Source organism: Sinocyclocheilus grahami, unplaced genomic scaffold, assembly GCF_001515645.1.
Source record: "Sinocyclocheilus grahami isolate Dianchi unplaced genomic scaffold, SAMN03320097.WGS_v1.1 scaffold425.1, whole genome shotgun sequence".
Lineage (NCBI taxonomy): Eukaryota > Metazoa > Chordata > Actinopteri > Cypriniformes > Cyprinidae > Sinocyclocheilus > Sinocyclocheilus grahami.
The window spans coordinates 263,134-285,282 of record NW_015505604.1 but is presented as its reverse complement, the minus strand read 5'-3'; the positions used below and the strand labels follow the sequence as shown (position 1 = coordinate 285,282).

The 22,149-nt window shown below is 38.5% G+C and overlaps 2 protein-coding genes across 3 annotated transcripts; one reads left to right on the top strand and one right to left on the bottom strand.

The window, feature by feature from the left end:
- Nucleotides 1-11,091: 11,091 nt before the first annotated feature.
- Nucleotides 11,092-13,130, bottom strand: LOC107551484 (CCAAT/enhancer-binding protein alpha-like). Its single transcript, XM_016233093.1, has one exon. It carries the CDS (start codon nt 12,909-12,911, stop codon nt 12,045-12,047), a length of 867 nt encoding a protein of 288 aa, XP_016088579.1. The 5' UTR covers nt 12,912-13,130; the 3' UTR covers nt 11,092-12,044.
- Nucleotides 13,131-16,868: 3,738 nt separating this feature from the next.
- LOC107551485 (CCAAT/enhancer-binding protein gamma-like) lies at nt 16,869-20,375 on the top strand. Of its 2 annotated transcripts, none has more exons than XM_016233094.1 (3): nt 16,869-17,033; nt 18,044-18,274; nt 18,544-20,375. In XM_016233094.1, the coding sequence occupies exons 2-3, from the start codon at nt 18,167-18,169 to the stop codon at nt 18,922-18,924; spliced, it is 489 nt and encodes a 162-aa protein (XP_016088580.1). In that variant the 5' UTR covers nt 16,869-17,033; nt 18,044-18,166; the 3' UTR covers nt 18,925-20,375. The 2 variants fall into 2 exon arrangements, with proteins under 2 accessions (XP_016088580.1, XP_016088581.1); XM_016233095.1 differs by lacking the exon at nt 16,869-17,033 and adding an exon at nt 17,267-17,936.
- The last annotated feature ends 1,774 nt before the right edge of the window (nt 20,376-22,149 follow it).

The window sequence follows — 22,149 nt, the reverse complement described above, 5'->3', positions numbered from 1 at the left end:
TCACAGAAGGCTCTGGTTCATATCAGATCTTAGCCAAGGGCTCGTCTTCATCTCAGCTCAAGGCAATGAGAGTCTCCAGCCTAGAGAAAAGAAAGACGTCATGCATATATTAACCTAAATGGGCCTGCAGTGAGTTTAGCCCCAGGTCGTCTGGCTCTGTGCTCCATGTAGCAATTTCATGTGCATTTAATTTCACAAAATAAGAATAATATTATAGGCTAGAGTTGTTATCACATGCTCAGATAACATCATATCTTCCAGTCTTTTATTGACATCTATTGCAAATTTCTACCTGCCTACAAACATGCTTTGTTAACTATAAAGCTATCCTGTTGTGACAAAACCTATAAAATTGGGGGCATTTGAAAGAAAAAAAACTGACAGTTATTTAGAAGTAATTGTTGTTGTTTTGGTCATTAAAATTTGGTCAAGTCAACCGTTGTAAGTTTTGTAAACATCTGTTCCAGTGTGGTTTCCAGAAACACTATAAACTGGACAGGAACCCAACAACAACCAATAAACCAGTAAGAGAAATCCTCAGATCATTTGTCTGTTGTTGGCAGTTTACCATGGTGCATACTGATAACAAGGACAAAGCAAGGGCCAGAATCAACTTTAGTCAACAGTTCATCACCTTCACAATCAAGTAACTATCAGTTTTGCCAGAGTCATTTTAAATAAAGAAAAGAATAGAGATGTTAAAATAGATTTATATATGATGATATTGATAATATTAATTGACATTAATAATCATTTAGGTAACACTTTATTTTAAGGTGTCCTTGGTACATGTGACATGTACTTGCTATTATAATAACAATAAATTATGAATAATTACATGCAAGTAACCCTAATACTAACCATATAGTAAGTACACGATCTTAATTAATATTACTCAGTAATTATATAATTACACTGTAACAAAATAAAGTAAAATAATGTAATAGTGTAAATCATAATTTATACAACAAATAAAATAATTTATTTATAAATCAAATATTAAATTGATATGAAATGTATCATAATACATGTATTAATATTGACAAAATTATTTACTATTATTTAAAAAATATGTATTATTATTAGGATTATTATATTAATCATTTTAAATAATGCTTGTTATTAATAATAATGATCCTCATTTAAAATATATATATATATATATATTTTTTTTTTTTTTTATTATTTTTTTTTTTTTAAAGATCATATTCAAGATCTAAATTTATGTATTAAACATTAATTGATATATTTATTTATTGTTCTTTTTTCATTCAAGTTTAACTGGTCTTTCAATAGCAACCCACCCTGCTAGGTAAATGCTCAACAAGACTGCATACTCAAGGTATTAATCATACAGCCCACCTGGGTGGTTCTAGAAATTTGATTGTATCAAAAAGCTAAAGTATTTTAACATCTGGTATGATCTACTCACATTCATTTAGTCTTTTCGAAGCAAAACTGCTGAAGTGATTTATCTTGACAATCTCTTCTTGTTAGTCCTTTATTTTGTATGCCAAACAACTGTGTGTGTGTGTGTGAGGCTGCTGGTGTGTGTGTGTGTGTTTTCAATTAACAAAAAAGAAAAGAAAACATTAAACACAGTACTGCCACTGTAAAGACCCAGAGGTTACAAAGGTGAACAGGAAACCTCCATGGTTAAATATTATAAAGTGCCAATAAGAGACTCCAAACTCCAGATATCAGAGCAAGAGCAGAAAATCCCTGACCACCTCGCTCTGCCTTTCCTCATAAATGAGAGTGAACCATGTAAGAGCTCTGGGATGCAGTCCTTAACAGAATTCAGCATTCACCTGATCAAATTGAGCATGGCTGTGCCTCGTTCACTCTCTCTCTCCCCCTCTCCTCTCAATCCACGCTGAGTAAAGCATGAGCAGGCATCCCGCTGCCCCCCTGCTGTGTACAGAGCACAGGGAGCGGAGTACTCTAAACATCCACAACCCACGTGCTTCAGTCAGGATCCTGCTCAGATTATTAGTCCATAATCCAAAACCCCTGAAATCCCAGGGGCTAAGTGCACAAAGCTACGTGCAACCAGGGGCAGAATGTGGTCAGAAGCGGGGCTGGCAGGTTCGTTAAAAATGATTATGTGTGAGGGGGCTCTGACACCTCGGCGTGCTGAAGAGGGGGACCCTCTGGATGTATGGGATGGCTGGTGGGTTACGGTACAGTTTGATTTCTGAAAGTGAGGAGGCTTACCCACAGAGAAAGAAATGCTCTGTGCCTGCCAGGCACAAAAAAAGCTGAGGCTTAAAGAGCTACATGGCTTTGAAATATTCACTTGAAACGAGTCTCAAAACTCACACACGCGAAATCCGAGCTCTCCCGACATAGCTTCTGGATCTGAAGGCAACAGTTGGAAACGGCTACGTTGGCGCCATATGTGGAACTGCGTGCTTTCACATCAAAATCGACAATGTGTGATTTAGTGACAAGTTCACAAGCCATCGTCCAAATTCTCCAAAACTCAAGTCTATGCTTGACCATGTACATAAACAGCCACATTTGAGGTATGGCTTCATACCAACGGACCACTCTGTAATACAGCAAGTGCTTCTCAGAAATCCCTATAGATGCAATAAAAGCTTCACTGTAAAGGGGCTTTCATGTCTGATCTGGTTGTATAATTGTATAGTGAACTGATACCTCAAGAAAGCATGTTAATATGAAACTGTTCTGCGGGAGAGTGAGAAAAAAAGCACTGGAAATTACCTAAAGTACTTTGTGTCCACTGATGATCATAAAAGTTACAACGAAGAAGAAAAAAAATGTGATGTGATGATGTGATGCTCATTTTTGTCCTATGAATTAACAAAAAAAATTTTAATGCAAATTTTAAAAAAAAAATCCTGTTTCCACAATTAATCTAAAAAATTGATTGTTTGACCTTTTTATGACAAGACAAAGATAATTCAGGTTGTAAAATGTGGTGACTTTTTATTCAGCAAGGATGCAACAATTAAAACTAGACGATAAAAAGTTACAGACAATTTCCATTTCAAATAAATACTGTTCTTTTGAACTTTCGATTCATTATATAATTCTGAAAATCACAGTTTCCACAAAAATATTAAGCAGCAACACTGTTTTCAACATTGATAGTAATAAGAAATGTTCTTATTATATAAATCATCATTAGAATGATCTCTGAAGGATCACATGACACTGAAAACTGCTGAAAATTCAGCGTTGCCATCACAGGAATTAATTCACATTTTAAAATCTTCAAATAGAAAAGAGTTATTTGAAATTGCAATACTATCACAACATTTACTGTATTTTCCATCAAATAAATGCAGCCTTGGTGAGCATTTCTTTTGGAAAAAACATCTTTCAAAAATATTACCAACCCCAAACTTTTGAATTGCAGTGTATGTTTTCCCCTTTTTTACCTTTACCAACCCCAAACCTACACTATACATGACATTTTCTTAATTAATTTCATAAGAATTTTGTTCTTCATTAAACTGAAATGTTTCTCGAAAGTGGTGCAACACCATATTAAACCAACATGTGTTTTAAACTAGATTTTTAAAAGATTTTCCTTTTCTTTCCATTTTGGACGTATCATTGACCCAAAAATTAACCCCGTCAGGGCACATATCTGTGAACACTGGCAGAGAAGGCCAAAGGCAGAGCCATCTTCTGAACCAAAATGTGGGGAAAAATAAAGATAGTTGCCACTTTAAGCTAGTAAATCTCTGAAAGTCACGTCAAGCTACTAAATCTCTTTTGCAAGTGAACTGAAATCACTCGATTGACCTCATTCAGATGAAATTCTAATTTGTATCTGATTATAACGGGCTGCCCTGAGGGACAGCTCTGTTTTCAGTCCAAAACGGCAGAATCCACAATGACCGCAAAAATCTCATCAGATCATTTCACTCAGAAAAGACATGTGGAACTCCTCAGCCATCATCCTCAATCTTATAGACCCCCCAGGTACACTGGGGGGGTCTATAAAACACACACAGATAACACATAGACCGAGGGCGAGAGAGAGAAAAGAGAATGGAATCCAAACCACATGTCAATTTAGTGCAACTGTGAAGGCTGTGAAAAGATCTATAATTCATGTACGAGTAACACTGTGGAACCACTCAAATACGCAAATCCTGGGAGGAACATTGATTCATATCATATGTCCTTCCAACACTTGACAACACTTTGAGTTCAGTAATAAGAAGTTATCCTGAAAATCTCAAATGCTTTTGTCAGTCACACATATCAAAGAGAGAACTGGCAGCAGTGACTCACTAAACTTTAGTGGCATTTTGGCATCAGAAGTGCCACTATAGATGAGAAACCTTTACCTATCAGAAAGCAGTCTTTCATCTTTTGGCTCCTGCCAGCAAACACACATACACAAAGTGCCTTTATTATCATTCAAACAATTAACACTATTAATACTATCATTAATCATTTTTCTATGGTCTTTGAAACTCACCAGACAAACCCTATACTGCAACTAAAATAATTACCACTCAAAGCATGCTTGTGATTCTGGGAGAAAAAGAGACAAATGTTGTGTTAACTTTTATATGAATCAGATAAAATGTTTCAAACTATTATCAGAGCCAGTAAAACACACACACACACACACACACACACACACACCAGCAGCACCACAAGAGCTCTAGTGCGTGTCTTTCTATCAGGCCAGAACAGCAGGGCAGGACTTGAAAGCAGTTCCATACAACCATGGTACATGTCACAGCCAAGAGAATGCGTTTAAGAAAATCATTTTTCTATGGTCTTTGAAACTCACCAGACAAACCCTATACTGCAACTAAAATAATTACCACTCAAAGCATGCTTGTGATTCTGGGAGAAAAAGAGACAAATGTTGTGTTAACTTTTATATGAATCAGATAAAATGTTTCAAACTATTATCAGAGCCAGTAAAACACACACACACACACACACCAGCAGCACCACAAGAGCTCTAGTGCGTATCTTTCTATCAGGCCAGAACAGCAGGGCAGGACTTGAAAGCAGTTCCATACAACCATGGTACATGTCACAGCCAAGAGAATGCGTTTAAGAAGTTGTCCACTGAAAACCACAAGAGATGCTATCAGGCCTACACACAGCATTTTACCGTGAAAGGAACAAAAAAACAGAAATCACTCTGCATTATATACTGCACCATTCAGCACTGTCAGGCATATGCATATTAACACTGGCAATGCCCAATATGTATCTTTGGCATACACACTGAGATTAATGCAACTAGATTTAATCCACTATCAAACACTGTAAACATATGTCTAATGTAAATAGGATGCTGGTAAATACTGATATTAAAATTCTGCCAGATATCGTCTTTCTATCAGGCCAGAACAGCAGGGCAGGACTTGAAAGCAGTTCCATACAACCATGGTACATGTCACAGCCAAGAGAATGCGTTTAAGAAGTTGTCCACTGAAAACCACAAGAGATGCTATCAGGCCTACACACGGCATTTTACCGTGAAAGGAACAAAAAAAACAGAAATCACTCTGCATTATGCTGCACCATTCAGCACTGTCAGGCATATGCATATTAACACTGGCAATGCCCAATATGTATCTTTGGCATACACACTGAAATTAATGCAACTAGATTTAATCCACTATCAAACACTGTAAACATATGTCTAATGTAAATAGGATGCTGGTAAATACTGATATTAAAATTCTGCCAGATATCAACAAACCGATGATTATTCTGATGATATGGCAAAATATCCAAAAATAGATGGTATTAAACAAATTTCAATGTCAAGTGAATTTAGACATAAGATATAATCAAAACAAGCAAAAAGGATAAATTCTCTTTGTGAGATCTGCTCAAGGTATTAAAGTAAAGCTGCTTTGAAGCAATCGGTCTTGAATTAAGCACTATATAAATTACATTTACTTGACTAAATATTACATCTAACATTGTTATTAAATTATGGGTGTTATTAAAAATTCATAGCACAAAAGACTTCTTTCAAAAACATTTAAAAAATCTTATCAAACCCAAACCAACTTTGAACAGTTGCTTGTGTAAATACAATATTGACTGATAAATGAAGAAAAAAAAATCACTGGCAAATCTGTGCCTTAACCTGAAAATATACTTAACATTAAAGTATTTATACTATTTTTGCCAACAATCTAAAACACATTTGAAGTTCTTCAAAGGATACAAAGGTGTTATTTTGTTCTGCTTTTTGATAATCACATCACCAGAATTCAGAGGCCAATCTAATCTGAATCCAGTTCCAAAGATTCCTCAGCTGCTGGTGTGGCCAATGCTAGAGCCAGACTGAGAGAGCTACATATTTATCTGTGAAAATAACACTGTTCTAACAAGTCTGTGTGCTTAGGGGGTGTGTGATCTGCCAACAATCTAAAACACATTTGAAGTTCTTCAAAGGATACAAAGGTGTTATTTTGTTCTGCTTTTTGATAATCACATCACCAGAATTCAGAGGCCAATCTAATCTGAATCCAGTTCCAAAGATTCCTCAGCTGCTGGTGTGGCCAATGCTAGAGCCAGACTGAGAGAGCTACATATTTATCTGTGAAAATAACACTGTTCTAACAAGTCTGTGTGCTTAGGGGGTGTGTGATGGTCTGACGCAGATGAAACGCCATAAGAATGGAGAAGAGAGGGCGGTGGCTGACAAAATATAATAGCCCAAGTGCACAGGTGGAAAATAAACAACCTATTTTCATTTTGTGATATGAGAGAAAGTAAAAGAGAAACAGAGGGAGACTGAAGCAGTGAGAGAGGCCAAGACAGAGAGGTACTGAGAGAATGATTTAAATAATATGCTGCAGTAATGCACTGCAACTGAAATTGTTTAACGCCCTTCTCAAAGTCTGGGCTGTCCACCAAATCCAAGCAGCTTATTTTCTACTTTTTTGTTTTTATAATTTGCTCCAACGATTCTCAAAAGAACTCTTTAACTGTGATGTAACCATGCAAAACGCAAAGATTTCCTTACTTGAAACACAAGCGCAATTAAACATTAGATCATTGTCCTGGAATTAAACAACACACACACAGAGAGAATGTTTTTCAATACATATATAAACATGAAGTAATAAAAATTATGAAGTAAATTTAAAAAGTAAAGTAAAAAGTGCTGTATAGATCAAATTCCTTGGTAAAAATGTACCCTAGGCAACAACATTTTCCAGTTTACTTATCAAAAAAAGAACCAGTTGTTAATTCTGGCCAATAATTAGTAATTTGTAATTAATAAAAATTAATAATTTGTTTAAATCCAAACCATTATTACATTGATTCTTGGATTCATTCGAGAGCATTTATAGTACATGGTTTAGGATTTAGGCTGACGAAATGTAAAATATTATTCATAAAAACATAGAATCTAAAATAAACACTAAACTGAGTTTGTTTTACACTTAAAAGTGTTTTGACAGCAATTTCCGATCATGTGACCTGCTAAGACATTTAAGCAAAAAATGGATGTAATGATTGAGTAATGACTAGCAGGATAAAGATAATTATTCATGATGGAGATGTCTACAGCTAGGGCCGGATCAGGGTCCCACGAGCCTCCTGGCCCTCTGCATGCCAAATTACCCCTTACAGTAATCTTTCCTTGTCCTTAAACTGCCTGTTTTATTTAGTTATGCCCTGAATTGTGAGTCAAACACTCAATGTGACAAGGTTGTTGTACCCAATGGTGCAGAGCAAATTGTTGTACATACACCAACCACAAAAGTGAAGCCAAAACCAGTGCAGCAGAGATAAGTTTTGGATCAGATGCACTCTGTGGCATCTAATGTGGTTCACTTGAGTAGGGCTGTCACTGCATTTTTAAACTGCATAATATAATAGTTCACACATATGCACCCTTCCTAGCAGTCTGACAAACTACTGGAAGTGAGAGAGTGACATAGGTAACAGCCTCAATAAACTGCAGTGAGGTATGGCTTGAAAAGAGTTGGTAGAGCTCCTGAACAGGGCAAGAAAACAAGCCAGGCATAAATGAGACGTAAAACAAAACAGCAAACGAGAGCTTGCTGAAAAATGTTACTCAATTAACTTAAGAATGCATCGATCCCTGTTTTTCTACAATCAATCTTCATCTTGACAATTCTCGCAGCAAGGAGCAAAAGCATTTATTTACTTCACAGAGAGAGAAAGACAGAGAGAGCGGTGGGAGTGGTTAGATCCGGTGTGATTTTTCTCTGCGGTTTAACCTCTTATTGGTTGTCTTGGCAACTGTCAAGTCCAGGTTCCAGACTTCTAACGACCATCCCTAAGCAAACAAACAGCGATATACGTCCTTCTATTGCACTGGGCTCAGGTTTTTCTGGGGTATATTTATTATTGGGCCCAAAGTGAAATTTCTGGGCCTGCTGGCAGCTGGTGAAAGCACTGGACAGGGAGTTTTAAATCATATTGATACAGAAGGGAGTTGTACTATACCAGAAACTCAAACTCAAATGTGAGAAAGTATTACGCATATCTCATTGGAAGGAGAGAATCTGGAGTGTACAGATGGGGAGAAGTTTCTGGCTTCTGAAGTTTCACTCAAAAGGTCTGGTTAAACTTTTGTCCGACGACAAATAAGAAAGAGTGCATTATCAAATAATGTGGTTAAACACACAGACTTGCATGCAAACTTACACACACACACATTCATTTGTATTGGATTTATCATATTGTTTGTTTTCACATACTTCCTCAGCAAATGATAAGATACTGAATAAGAATAGTGGTTGGCTGAATACTAAGCTTTTGGCAAATTAACTCGTATCTTAGCATTTATCCACATGAGAAAACAATGACAACAGAATGCTGAACGGTTGGACATCACATTGGCTCCAGTTAGAGTAACTGTGCTGATTTTTTACAGATTTTACGTGCATTAATTTTCCTTGATTAACAAAACAAAACAAAACACACTTATTCTCACTTGGCTCTTGTAATTTTCATCTTAGACATTCTCAAGGTCTTTGACTAGAGGTAAAAACAACACACCCCAGCAAAGGAATTCGCAAAAGCGAACATGAAACAAAAATACACATTAAGCTCACTTCAAGTCAAGTTTGGCCTCTCAAACATGTCAAATATTGGACAGAGAGAAGACAAAAGTGAATCATTGGAGAATTCTCACAGCTGCAGGAAATAAGATGGCAAAGGAAGCATCCAGGTTTTAACGTGATGCTTTAATGTATTCCATTCAGGGAGGAGAGAGGCCATCTACTTACCCTATGGGCCTTATTCCCACACATTCCTTGAACTGCTTCTGTAGCACCATATGTTTTAGCTTTTGAATCTAGTAATGAGATTTCATAGATTAAATTTACAATATATGGCTTTTGATTTTTACATTTAAAATTAAATGCAAAGGAGGTCCTGTTACAATAGACTATAATAACCCATTCACACCAAGAAAGATGAGTATAATGATAACTATACTGGCGTCCACACCAATGGATGAATATGCTCTGTTTATTAGCCTAGAAGCACAGTTATGTAGTCTGCCACTTTAAATGCTTGAGCGGATTCTGACAGGCTCTCAATGTTTTTAGCATTCATCATCTGTGGAAAAAAGTGATTTCAAGTATATTGTACCTCTGGGATTATTAAAACTTTATATTTGTCATTATCATCCAGTGTTAATCAACCGGAGGCAACATATTTTCCTAATTATGAAAGGTACATTAGTCTCTTAGCACAATTGCTTAGCAATACAGCCTAATTTTTTATCCAAACATTTGATTAAAATAACTAAAATTATATGAGAATAAGCCTTTATAATCTTTAATAATTAAACATGAAAAATGAAGATTAGAATTTTTTTTTTTCAGATTCCAGTTTGGTCGTACTGTCACCATTAAGTTTGACTAATTTGAGAAATATTAGCACAGTATCAGGACTTTCCCCATCAACGTTTTATCCAATTCAGAATGAATATTTTTAGGCAGATTTAAAGGCTGTTGATTTGTTTTTGGCGACAATTTGGTGTACTGGAAGTGTACAGGAACTTCTCTCTGAATTATGACAGAAGCAGTGTGAGACAAAGTAGATCATTCACAGGTGAAGCTGAACGAGGAAAAAGAGTTGGCAGCAAGTACGAGAGACTGAAAGAAGTTGGCCTGACAGCTATGCTCGAACCTGGCTGGGGCAGATTCCTTGTGTGCCATCATTCTATCTGCAACAGAGGTTTGGAAAGGGAGCTGATTTATTGATTCAATCATTCCAGAGCTGATCATGTAAAAACATGTCAATTGACAACAATGGAGTGAAACACGTCTCCACAGGTCAGATGGACCATCTCTCTCTTTCTTTCTTTCTCTCGCCATCTCTCTGCCCTGAAAAGTGTACTCAGGAGAAATTAGGCTATCAGTAGCACTCCACACTATCTCATTTAAGGATAAATTGATCAATTCAGAGCTGAGGGCAGAGACATTAATCAGAGAGTGCTTACAAGTCCTTATCGGTGACTTAGACAAACCCTGATCTTTTACAGACAATATGTTTAATGTTAACTCTTAAAAATGCAACAGGTCACTGTAAATATTTAGCACAGTGAATTAGGGTTGAGTGAATGTTAACTGTGACGCTCAAAGACCCTGGAGCTGAATGGATCCTTCTGGAAACGCCTTCCTGTATTTATGTAATAATGTGGAAGTTATTGTTTAACCTATAAGCATATTTATTTTTACTAGTTTTATTCCAGTTAGCGCTGGTTTCCAGTTTTACTCATGCTCTTTCAAAGAAAGCGCCTCCACAGATATGGATGTGCATACTGGACTCAAACGACTTTTCAGCGCCACCTGTCGGTGTCGAAATAATTATACGTGTAAAGTGGGGTTGTTTGCTACACAAACAGTAACTCAATAATTATTCTAGACACGAACGCGACAGACTGTGAAAGATCAACTGAAAATAAAATATACACGCATATAAGTTGCAAAACTGCTTGAAATGAGAAGGCAACGCACAAGAAATAAGTAAGACAATGTTTTAATTCATAATTTTTGGCATATATATATTTATATATAATGTTCATTTTAAAACTGAAACATATTAAACATTCGTATAACATCTCGTTCGTAAAAAAAAAAAAAAAAGTGCTTCCTTTTCCTTGCTGTATATTTCTGTCAGTGATGACGATGAAGACAGGGAAAACCCAAAAGGCACTGAAAGCGGTCTCTGCTCGAGTGTTGTACAAAAAAAAACAGTTCACATGAAATGCACACGCTTACAGAGCAAGACAGGACTTCACTGCAAAACCAGTGAGAAAGCACACGGTGATCGTCCACCGGAATTATTCTCATGACAGCAACATACATTGCATAGAGATATGCACCCTTTCACATTTTTATCAATCATACTGCATAAATACAAAGCGTTTACTCTAAAAGCGTATACTGACAGGCGTTTTACAGATCAGTACCCAAATCATGGCAAAATGTTCACAATGCAATGCGCTTGATCAGGTTGAGCGTGGACGACATAGTGCATACAGTCTGCGTTATGAATGACAATTAGCCTACCACCGTAAAAACCAATTCCACTCCTATGCTTTGGCATTTGTCTATTGCCGTCCATGAAACAACTCCACCCCACCCCCTGCAAAAAGTTTAAATCAACAATATCATACAGTGGATGTTATGCAGCAACAGGTGTGTTGGGAATACAGCCTGCTATGGCAGGAAAGTTTTTTTTGTCGCTACAAAGTGTAGTTCGGGGGGTTACGAAAGCTGGTAACTTAACATGAAAAGTAGATTGACAGGGTGAAGTCATGCCCATTAGCTGCACAGATAATGTTTCGCGTAGCTAACACACACACACACACACACACATTCTTAACTGGACTACACCTACAACAAGCCAAGTCCAAATGTGTGAAGAGATGAGCTTATCGTTTGTTTTTGTACAAAAGGCACATGTATAGGCTACCGCAGCTGCCTGGCTCCTATTGAAACACTTTGAGAATGTGTCAGCGTTTATCCAGCAGACGTAAATATCACGCAAAAGTTACTTCAAAAGTTCAGCTCGCTTTGTTAGGCGCAGCTGCCCATGGCTTTGACAAACGAGCCGTCGGGAAGCTGCCTGAAGATGCCCCGTAAGGTCTCCAGTTCACGCGTGAGGTGCTCTACCCTCTTCCGCAGTCTCTCGTTATCCGCCAACAACTCGATCACTTTGTGTTGCGTCTCCACATTGCGCATTTTCGCCTTGTCCCGGCTCTTGCGCACGGCTACGTTGTTGCGCTCCCTCCTCAGCCGATATTCGGTGCTGTTCTTGTCGATGTGTTTCTTGGATTTCCCTCGATCGCCCATCTTCATGGAGCCCCCAGGCAGGTGGCTGTGTTGGTGATGGGGACTGGGTACGGGCGTCGGGGGAGGTGTGGGATGACCCGGCTGGAGGTGCATGGTGGTTTGCGCGCAGTGCGCGATCTGGTGCTGCAGGTACGACAGATGCGGCGCGTGGTGTTGAGAGTGGTGGTATGTGGGGGGCATCGAGTGGCCGAGCTCATCTTCCTCCCGGGGCTCTTGTTTGATGGCCACGGGTCTCATTCGCGCCTGGCTGTCGTAGATGGGCTCTAGTTTGGAGGAATCAATGTAGCCGTTCAGACAGCCGTACATCTGCGGGGGCCCCGGTGTGCCATTGGCGCCGTGGGGGTACTCGTAGTCTCCGCTCGCCAGCTTGAGCTTTTCTTGCTTGGAGCTGTTGTGGAATAAGTCAGCCAGGAACTCGTCGTTGAAGGCAGAAGGGTCTATGTAGGCGCTGATGTCGATGGAGTTCTCGTTCTCGCAGATCTCGCTCAGGTCTCCAGGGGTGTCTTTGTAGGCATAGGCGTTTTGCTGACTCTGTACAAGGCTGGTCATCAGTGGCCGTGGGGCGACCTCGTAGAGGTTTGCTTTCTCCATGGAGTATCTAAAGCCCGCCAGACATGGTGAAGAGCTCCGGGAATCCAGCTTGTTCGCAGTACCGGAGAAAGCCGCGCTGGCTCCAAGTTCTCAGGACAGGCGAGCGCGCAGCCTGTCGTGGCTGTGTACTCGGCCGTAAAATGGATTTGAGTGTAAAGGCTGAAACACCACACGAGATCTCCTTTAAAATGACACTTACACCCTCAGCGTGAGAGCTTCACATCTGTCAAGTACTTTTCTGAGTGCACTTATATAAGGTTTGGAGTTTGGAGGGCGGGTGTGCTCTGGGTCCTAACGCTTCTCTGCGTGATCTTTGCGCACGCAACTGATATCGACCTGGTCTTTACAAATGTCAATTATTATTGAATTATAGGTGAAATAGGCTAGTACGCGATCGTTTCATATAACTGATAAAAAGTTATCAATGTTTTTTTTTCATAAAATAATAACAATAATGTTCTTATAATGTTATGTTTTTGGCACTGCATATTAATTGCTCGTTAGATTTTGAGATTTAATGGGTCTACTATTGTAGCACCCTTTGGATGTGGGAACTAAAATGCATGTTTTAAATTCTCAATGCATGAGGGAAAAATTGAGCGCATACTAAACTGGCATGAGACCTATTACAATGGCAAAACGGGTACGGACATTATATGTAACGGATATTATATGAATGAAATACAAATGCTAAACTAGAAAAGTAATTATATAATTGGTAAAACATTTTGGTTTGTGACAAACGAGAGAAAGAACGAAAGACTGAACAAAAAAGAAAACATTATTGCTATTGCCTTAACACTCAGTCGCCTGCATTAAAACGCTCTATGAAGCCTATAATTATGGCATATGAAATTGTTTTGATGAATAGGTTAAGCCAGTTAAGTTCGGCTCCACATTAAATCTCACAAAAAAGAAAGGCGGCACCCGCCACAAATGTTTTTTTGTGCATCTAATGAAGATTTATTTTATCTTCGTGTATTTTATTTGGTGTGTCTGTTCTTTTAATTTTCCTCTGACCGCTGCTGCAGAATTGTACCATGATACCATCCATTATTTTCTAAGCGGTTGGGAGAATCTTTGCGCACAACAATGAATACGACCACTCTGCCAAAACAAGCAGTGCAGCACACGTCTCACCTAGTGCGAGAGAAGCTGGAGAGCACGCAGCAATCTTGAGAACTGAATGCGCTTGTAGTTGGAGAGCGCGTATCGGCGCTAATCAGTGCGTGCGCAGTCTGGGAGCTCCCTCTATTGTCACAGCGAGAGCCTGGCACTTACCACAACCGAAAGAATAAGACGAGAGGCCATAAGTCATGTAGCCAGCAACAGATAAGTTATACATTGCGTTTTTTATGTTTTGGTCTACCCTATTTTACCATATCAAAATGAGAAATTACCATATGGAGCTATGTAGCAGCCTAACACGTTGTTACATGTTATGCCTTTCATATCAAAATAAATGAATCCTCTCATTAGGTCCAAATGTCCAGTCATTTCTAAATATTACGACATTAAAGATTAAGAGCTGAAAAATAAATTAAATAACGGAACCAAAGGATTCTGGAGGGCAGTATAATTTAGGGTAATTTGTGATTTTAAGTCATCCAAACTCAAACTCATGTGTGCACATTTGCTGCTCTATTATAAGCAAGTCGTTAACATAACCACATTTTATTTGGCTTGATATATTTCATTTGCTGGTGGTAGGCTGACAATAACAATACATTCCAGAAGTCTAAAGTGCTACAGTTGTCTCATACTAGGTGTCCAGGGCTCGCAAAATTTCAAAATCGCTGCTAACCTTTCCGGCAGACATTCTTCAGATTTTGGTAGCCCAAAATTAAAGTAGCCCGAATTTAAAAAAAAAAAGAAAAAAATAAAAAAGACATCGGCTGAACTTCACTGCGGACAAATCAGGATGATTAAAAACTTCAGTGATCGCTTCTTTTCTTCAAATAACGAGTCAAGAGAGAAGGGGTGCAACGGATCACATCGGGTCATTTTGCAGATGAGCAAAAAAAAATATTTAAATAACAGAATACATCTTTGATACCACAGCAAAAACTACTAGCATATAGGGACGTAACGATTCACTCAACTCACGATGTGATGCGATTCTCGATACTGATTTCACAATACAATTTTCTCACAATTTTTCCTTTTTAACAAAATTAGATTTAAGAAATTATAAATGAAAAGGTGTCCTTTTATTATTTCTCCAACAAAATGCAGCACATTTCTTTGTGAAACTGAAATGTCAAATAATAAAACTAACTTGAAATTTGCAAACAAATCCCAAAATCAAATACAAATAAAATAAATCTCTTCGTTTAAACAAACTAATGCATTGGCAGTGCTTTTTCCATTTAAAATCAGAGGCAACCACTGCATTTTAATCACGATCCAAACAAAGATGCCAAACACATGTTATTTAGATTGTATCATTTCGAAATTTGAAGCAAAAACAGAATGGTTTGATATGAATGAGACGCAAATGTCACTCTCTGACAGCAGGTGGCGCTTATGGAACAGCAGGTGTTTATAGGCTGCTGCCCCTTTAAGACCGAATGGACAGATCCAATATAATGATGCACTTTAGATTTCCTTCTCCATTGTTTACGTTCACTTAAGACATAACTGACGGTGTCTAAGACTTAGAAACACGTGCAATTTATAGGCTGCTGCCCCTTTAAGACCGAATGCATGGATCCAATATAATGATGCGCTTGAGATTTCTTTCTCCTCTGTTTACGTTTACTTAAGACATAACCGACTGTGTTTACGGGAGTACTTGCCGAGACAGTTATTTTGAGATAATTTTGTGTGTATGTGTTCATTCAGATGCAAGGATACGTGAAAGAGTAATCAATTCTGTGTGTGCGCATTGTCTGAAACGCAGCTCTCTGTGTGCACAGCTCCGAAACCGTGTGGGTTTGATATGAATGAGACGCAAATGTCACTCTCTGACAGCAGGTGGCGCTTATGGAACAGCAGGTGTTTATAGGCTGCTGCCCCTTTAAGACCGAATGGACAGATCCAATATAATGATGCACTTTAGATTTCCTTCTCCATTGTTTACGTTCACTTAAGACATAACTGACGGTGTCTAAGACTTAGAAACACGTGCAAACGATCAACTATGATCCGTTTTACCCCATACAAGCAAGATTTTACGCAAATCAAGGAAGGAATTTTATATCACTGTTCAAGATAGCCCGTCGGGGCAGGGTGGTGAAAACACAATAGCCCCGGGACGTCGGGCTAGCGATTTTGCGAGCCCTGATGTCCAATGGCTAAAAGTGCAAATTGTTAATGTAAATAGAGTATTAGCAATATTAGCGAACAGTTTATTTAGCTCTTGCTTCTGTGAATCTTAATAACTAATTTACTGTTTGCATTTTTGTAACCACATGTAACATGTTCCATAACATAAAATGAGGTATTTTGTATCATTATTATTATGCAGTAAAATAATAACAATTACAAGTACAAAGGTAGAATACAAAAGACAAAAAGGGGTTACATAGGCTAAATTAATCCAAAGGAAACTATGTTAGCATATAGGCTATAAGAATCACACCATAAGAGTCTTTAATTTCTTAAAGAGTTTAAAATCTTTCTTTAAAAAAAAAAAGGAAGGAGTTGTCTTTGAAAATGTACATTTATGAATGTAAAATTTGGCACGAAATAGGCCTAGCAACAGAAGGGTCTATTCAGGAGTAAATACATTTTCAGGGTAAAACCATTTTCGGGGTTATATTTAGAAGTTAGAATATAGATATTTTAACAAAATTAGAAAAGTCAACCCTAAAATGAGAGGTATAGTGTTACCTTGTTTAGTATTCTTTTATTGCATGAAAACGCCCCTAACCGACAAGTGCTGCCTGATTAGTTCAGTGACATGTCAATCAAACAGCGCATTTCGTCATCTCCCCCAACCCTCTGATTTGATTGGTTGCGAGAGCAGATTTCCCTACATGGTCACAAGATTTCGCAATACTCCCAAGCCGCTTTACCAAACAATAACACCTCAACCTGTGCTTATTTTTCCGTGAACAAAGAGGACATTATTCTTTATTAACTCAAGTGGATAACTTAAAAGCCTCGAGCGTTTTCAAGGTAAGTGGTCTGGGCATATTGTAAGATAGCTATACAGACTGTCGAATTGATTTTTTTTTATCAATTAAACGATGGCTCGCTAACTGAGAGGATCCGTGCCGCTCACGCGATTGCAAAATACCTTCAACTCCCGGATCTGAAGCCAGCGAGAGCGTCATGACCCACGATTAAACATGATCGCGGTCGACTGTGGCGCATTATCCTTGATTCGCGTAACTTTTAAGTAGAAAGCAGCATGTATGCGCTCTCTCGGTTCATTGTTGGACGCCTGACGTCATGGTTAGAAATGTGGCAGCTAATTAGCCAACCTGCTAACCTGCAGTAGATCGCACTGGCTACAGACTCCCCTACACCTAAAGAAACACTTCTGTCAGAATTGTGAGGCTTTTTACATGGTTACAATACTGTGTTGCCAGATCTGCTGCCATTTTGAATGTAGGCACACTGTTGTTGAAAGTAAGTCAGCGGTATTCCCCTTCATTCCCACAGTTCCGTGTATGATGTAACCAGCCAGATACGAGTCAAAATGACATCCAAAACACTGCCCGGCTTTAAAACTACATCACTAATAAACTTCACATTGCTTTACAGTAGCTTCACTATTCTGGCGTTTGATTAAAATGTTAACTTTAGCTCGACATAGTTCTGCATGACTACGGAGTTTCCCTTCTCTCGCGTACAAAGGAGCGGGTGGGAGCGCGAGCGATGATGCAACCGCGGGCAACACTTGAGCTCGCGCTCATAGGAGAGAAAGAAAATTTGCCACATATGCACATTGACATGGCAGCAGGGTCGGATTACAACAACATAACGCTAACGGATGAGCACAAGCGGTTGACCCGACTTTAAGGTGTTGCAGCATTTTGCTGAAATAATGCGTTTCTGCGAAGTGCATCTGCTCAGGTGGGAATTGTGTGGCATCAAATTATGCAAAGTGTGATGGAGTATGATGCTGATGTGTGCAGAGTACTTTGTCTAACTTATTCCTCTCCATCCTGTCTGGTTTTTAGGCACACGGCTGCATTTTGGGGCATTCAGCTTCTCACAATACCAGCTAACACCAACTCCAGCTCTGCGAAGTCCGACAACGCAGGTCGGAGAGGGAGAGAGAAAGACAGTGGAGGTGGATCCAAATGAGCAAGCAGTTGCAACAGAAGATATCCAGCACAGATCAGAACGGCAATAGTGTTATACAGAATCAGCCACATAGTAGTGCACTGAACCCGGCAGGACTACAGCAGGTACACATCAACAAACTAACCTACTTAACCATGCATTTCTGAATATTAATATTCATGACTCTGTAAAAGCAAAATTGCATTGTCATTTTGCAGTGCTTAAACCATGGTATGTATTCGTAAAGTGCATTCAATCATCCAGTTTCTCACAATCTTGAGGAATAAGATTTGTAGAAGATTTGCAACCTAATTGTCAAAACCGCAAATTAGTTGTTTATTAGGTATGTGGTTGCTTGTCTTTACTATGCATGACATTATTTTAATTCTGACAGGTTCCTCAATTTGTCCCAGTGAGTCCCGGAGGTGGGGGTAAGGCCACACCACTCAGCAAGATGAAGAAGTCCTCTACGGATAAAAACACAGATGAGTACCGCCAAAGGAGAGAACGCAACAACCTGGCCGTAAAGAAGAGCCGCATGCGCAGCAAGCAGAAGGCACAGGACACCCAACAGCGTGTCGATGAGCTGAAGGAGGAGAATGAGAGACTGGAGGCCAAAATCAAATTGCTTAGCAAAGAACTGAGTGTGCTCAAAGATCTGTTTCTAGAGCATGCTCACAACCTCGCAGACAACGTGCAGCCCCCTGCTTCTGGTGGAGGCCCCGGAGACCTCTGCAACAACAACAACAACAGCGGCAGTAACAGCAGCCAGTGAGGGCCTGATGTTGGTTTGCAGTGTGCTCTGCTGTGGGCTGTGTGGAGGCTCTCTAGGCAAATCATTTTACTTAATCGTATTATGCTTTTTTCCCCTCCCATTCCTGGAATGTGTACTGTCCGCAGTGTTTAACTTGTGCATCTTCAGTTTGTACACTCAAATTCGGTTTCTTTTTCCACTCGTATTATATCTCATGCAGAATGTTACGATCGCCATAGCAACCGCAGAAAGTTCAACCCACGCTCTGATTTGATGTGCAGGAGATAACTTTAATATTTGCCTTCCATTTGTAAAGCAGCATGTTTCAGTGTCTTGAAACTTTGCAGTGTCTTGGAGGACTGTGAAAGCTCCTCAATAGACAATTTTGAAATCTGGCCAAAGCAGGTCACGAAGATTTAACAGTAAATGTGTTCCATCACTCCAATCTAATGTCTATAGAAAGGATTCAGACATTCAACTAATAGACAGTACCGTAGTCGATTAACATCATTATGAGTTGGAATTAATTAAGGAAGATCTATTTCTGCTTTTTTACCTGTCAGCTTGGGTTGATTCAAACTCTTATTTGTTGACCATGTCTTATTATAGCAAATACACTGTTGTATCTATGGTAACAGACTCAAGACAGACTAAACATATTGCATCAGACTCCAGGCAGTTTCTGCGTTACCAGTAGTCCTTAAATCCCTACATTTAAGCTTTCAATTCTGACAAGGGTGGAGAAGAACAGAGAGTAGAAAATTAGCTCTAGTGTATATGTTAGGGTGTTGGCAGGTAAATTAAATTATTTCATAACAGTAACTCCTCTGTCTTTGTAAATACTGTCGAGATAAGATCGAGATAAGCCTCACTGGTGCTGAACATTGAAAGTCAATCACCTGACGTGCCCTAGAGTTATTAAATTATGTAAATTATGAGTTATATTGAAAAATTCCTTATCTGAAAAAGCGCTTTATCTAACCATGTTCAATTTTGACCATTTTGTTTCCCTGACCAGTCTCAGAGCAGTATGTGTGAATTTACATCTGCAGAAGAAGGTGTTGCTAAAAGTTATGGGAGCAGCCACATGACCTTTGCCCTCATTGAGTCTCGTAGAGCTGTGTTCTTGGAGTCACTGTAGATAGACTTTTGTACCTCAGGCTATATGTCATAGCCTCACCAGACAGCCTTTAAGATCTATATTCCTGTTTAGGAGGAAATTAAAAAGGGGAGGATAAAAAAAAGGCAAGGCAATCTTATAAGATGTCTGAAGCATCTTTAATTCTACTGTATATTTTCATTTTCTATTATCTGAAGTTTTAAACATTTAAAATAAGCATGAAAGGCAATGCATGATTAGCACTATTTAAACAACTAATTAAAGGTTATGCTCTATAGAGGAATAGTGAATCGGCGACTGCATACTTTTTGTATTGTATCAGGCTGGGCTAAAATAAAGCAATTGTGTAAAAGTTCTTAAAAATGAGACTAAAGTCAATAGTTCATGAATATTTGATTGGCATATTTTGCTTAAGTATGAGGGTTGCTGGGCAACTTGCTTTTTTTACATAAATGTATACTGGGTTTTTGTGCATTGTAAATTAAAATTGAATACAAAATACATTCCTTGTGTTTGTACTAACTGTGTAGAGGGGCACAAAACCTAGACATTCATTTACCAAGTCACTGCGGCGCCTGCAAAAAATCCTGCTGCATTAAGTAAACCTACGCATAAATCTAGGTGAGCTTTGTTCTAACCGAGGCCAACACCTCTCTAAACCTAAACTCAAGTAACATTTTAGAACTGCCACTATAGGTTTAGGCAAAAATCACAAATAAACCATTTTACAGCCATGAATATAGAATTACAAAATCTTGCCATTTAAATATAAGCTATGTTAAGAGTTTTTATATCCCGTTTAGTGCCTCAACAACTGTGCTTAAATCAGTGTATATTTATTATGGCAAAACTCTTCTTGCAAAACCAGTCCACAAAATAGAAATTCACAAACTCCTGAATTAATTCTTAACTTAAGCCAAGATACACTGTCAGAAAAAATATTTCCCCTTTTTTTCTGACAGTGTACTATGGTTATGAAACCGATGCCAATACCACTGCTGTATGAAATTCTGCTTTACTATACCACTGCATGCTGGGATGATAGACCTATTACGCAATGTAGCATAGTCAATTCAGTCAAGCACACATAGTAAACTACAATTTAAATGAAGAGCTGAACTGGATCAGAGTTGTCTCAAGCCAAGATTGTTTCCCAATGGCTTCTAAGGTGCAAATGATCGGGATCTGCTTAAGCTTACCTTGCTTTTTGGGAAACACAATCCTGTCCGAAAAAAAAAATTTAAATTAAAAAAAAAAAAAAAGGTAAAGAGACTGCTTCTAAATGTCTGAGAAGAACCACACTGACATTAAAGCCACAGCTGACTCAAATGATAATTCATAATTTACTCACCTTCAAGTTGTTTCAAACCTGTATGTATGAGTTTTCAGCAGAACACAAAATATGGGACCAAACTACATTTGACCCCATTGACTTTCATAGTGTAGAACAAAAAACACAAATATCTCTCTTGGTGTTCCACAAGAGGAAAAATGTATACAGGTTTGGAATAACGTGGGTAAGTAAATTATGAAAGAATTTACCTTTAACCAGTCTTTTTTTAATGCAGGGGTAAGGGGGAACAGAACCTCATAGCAAAACAACTACTGATAAAAAGAGAAAAGAAAATGGTAGAAGCAAAAAGATTAAACATGATTGAAGAATGATGGGAAGATGTTCTGACTGGCAGAGAAAGGGTGTGTCATTCTGTACTTGGACTGTTGTATGTGCGCATATGCGAGTACGTACGGCGAGCGTGATTTCACCAAGTACAACATGTTCCTTGATCAACATCCTTGTTGATCCTGGAACAACATTACAATCAACCAATCAGAATAGAGATATAACTTTTCAGGAAATATGTTTTAGACTTACAATCAGGATTAGGTGCTTCTACACCCTTGTTAATGAGCTATCATTTCCCACTGATTTTAGGAATAAATTATGGGTAAGGTTAGGTTTAGTGGTAGGGATTGGGTTAAGTCTATATTTTTGGACATTCATTTTGATCCAGGATCATCAAACGATGTTGATCCAGGAACATGTCTTACTTGGCAAAATCACGGTGACCGAGTACGTACCCTGTTCAGTGAGATAAGATGTATGGCGTGTATTGGAACACAGACAC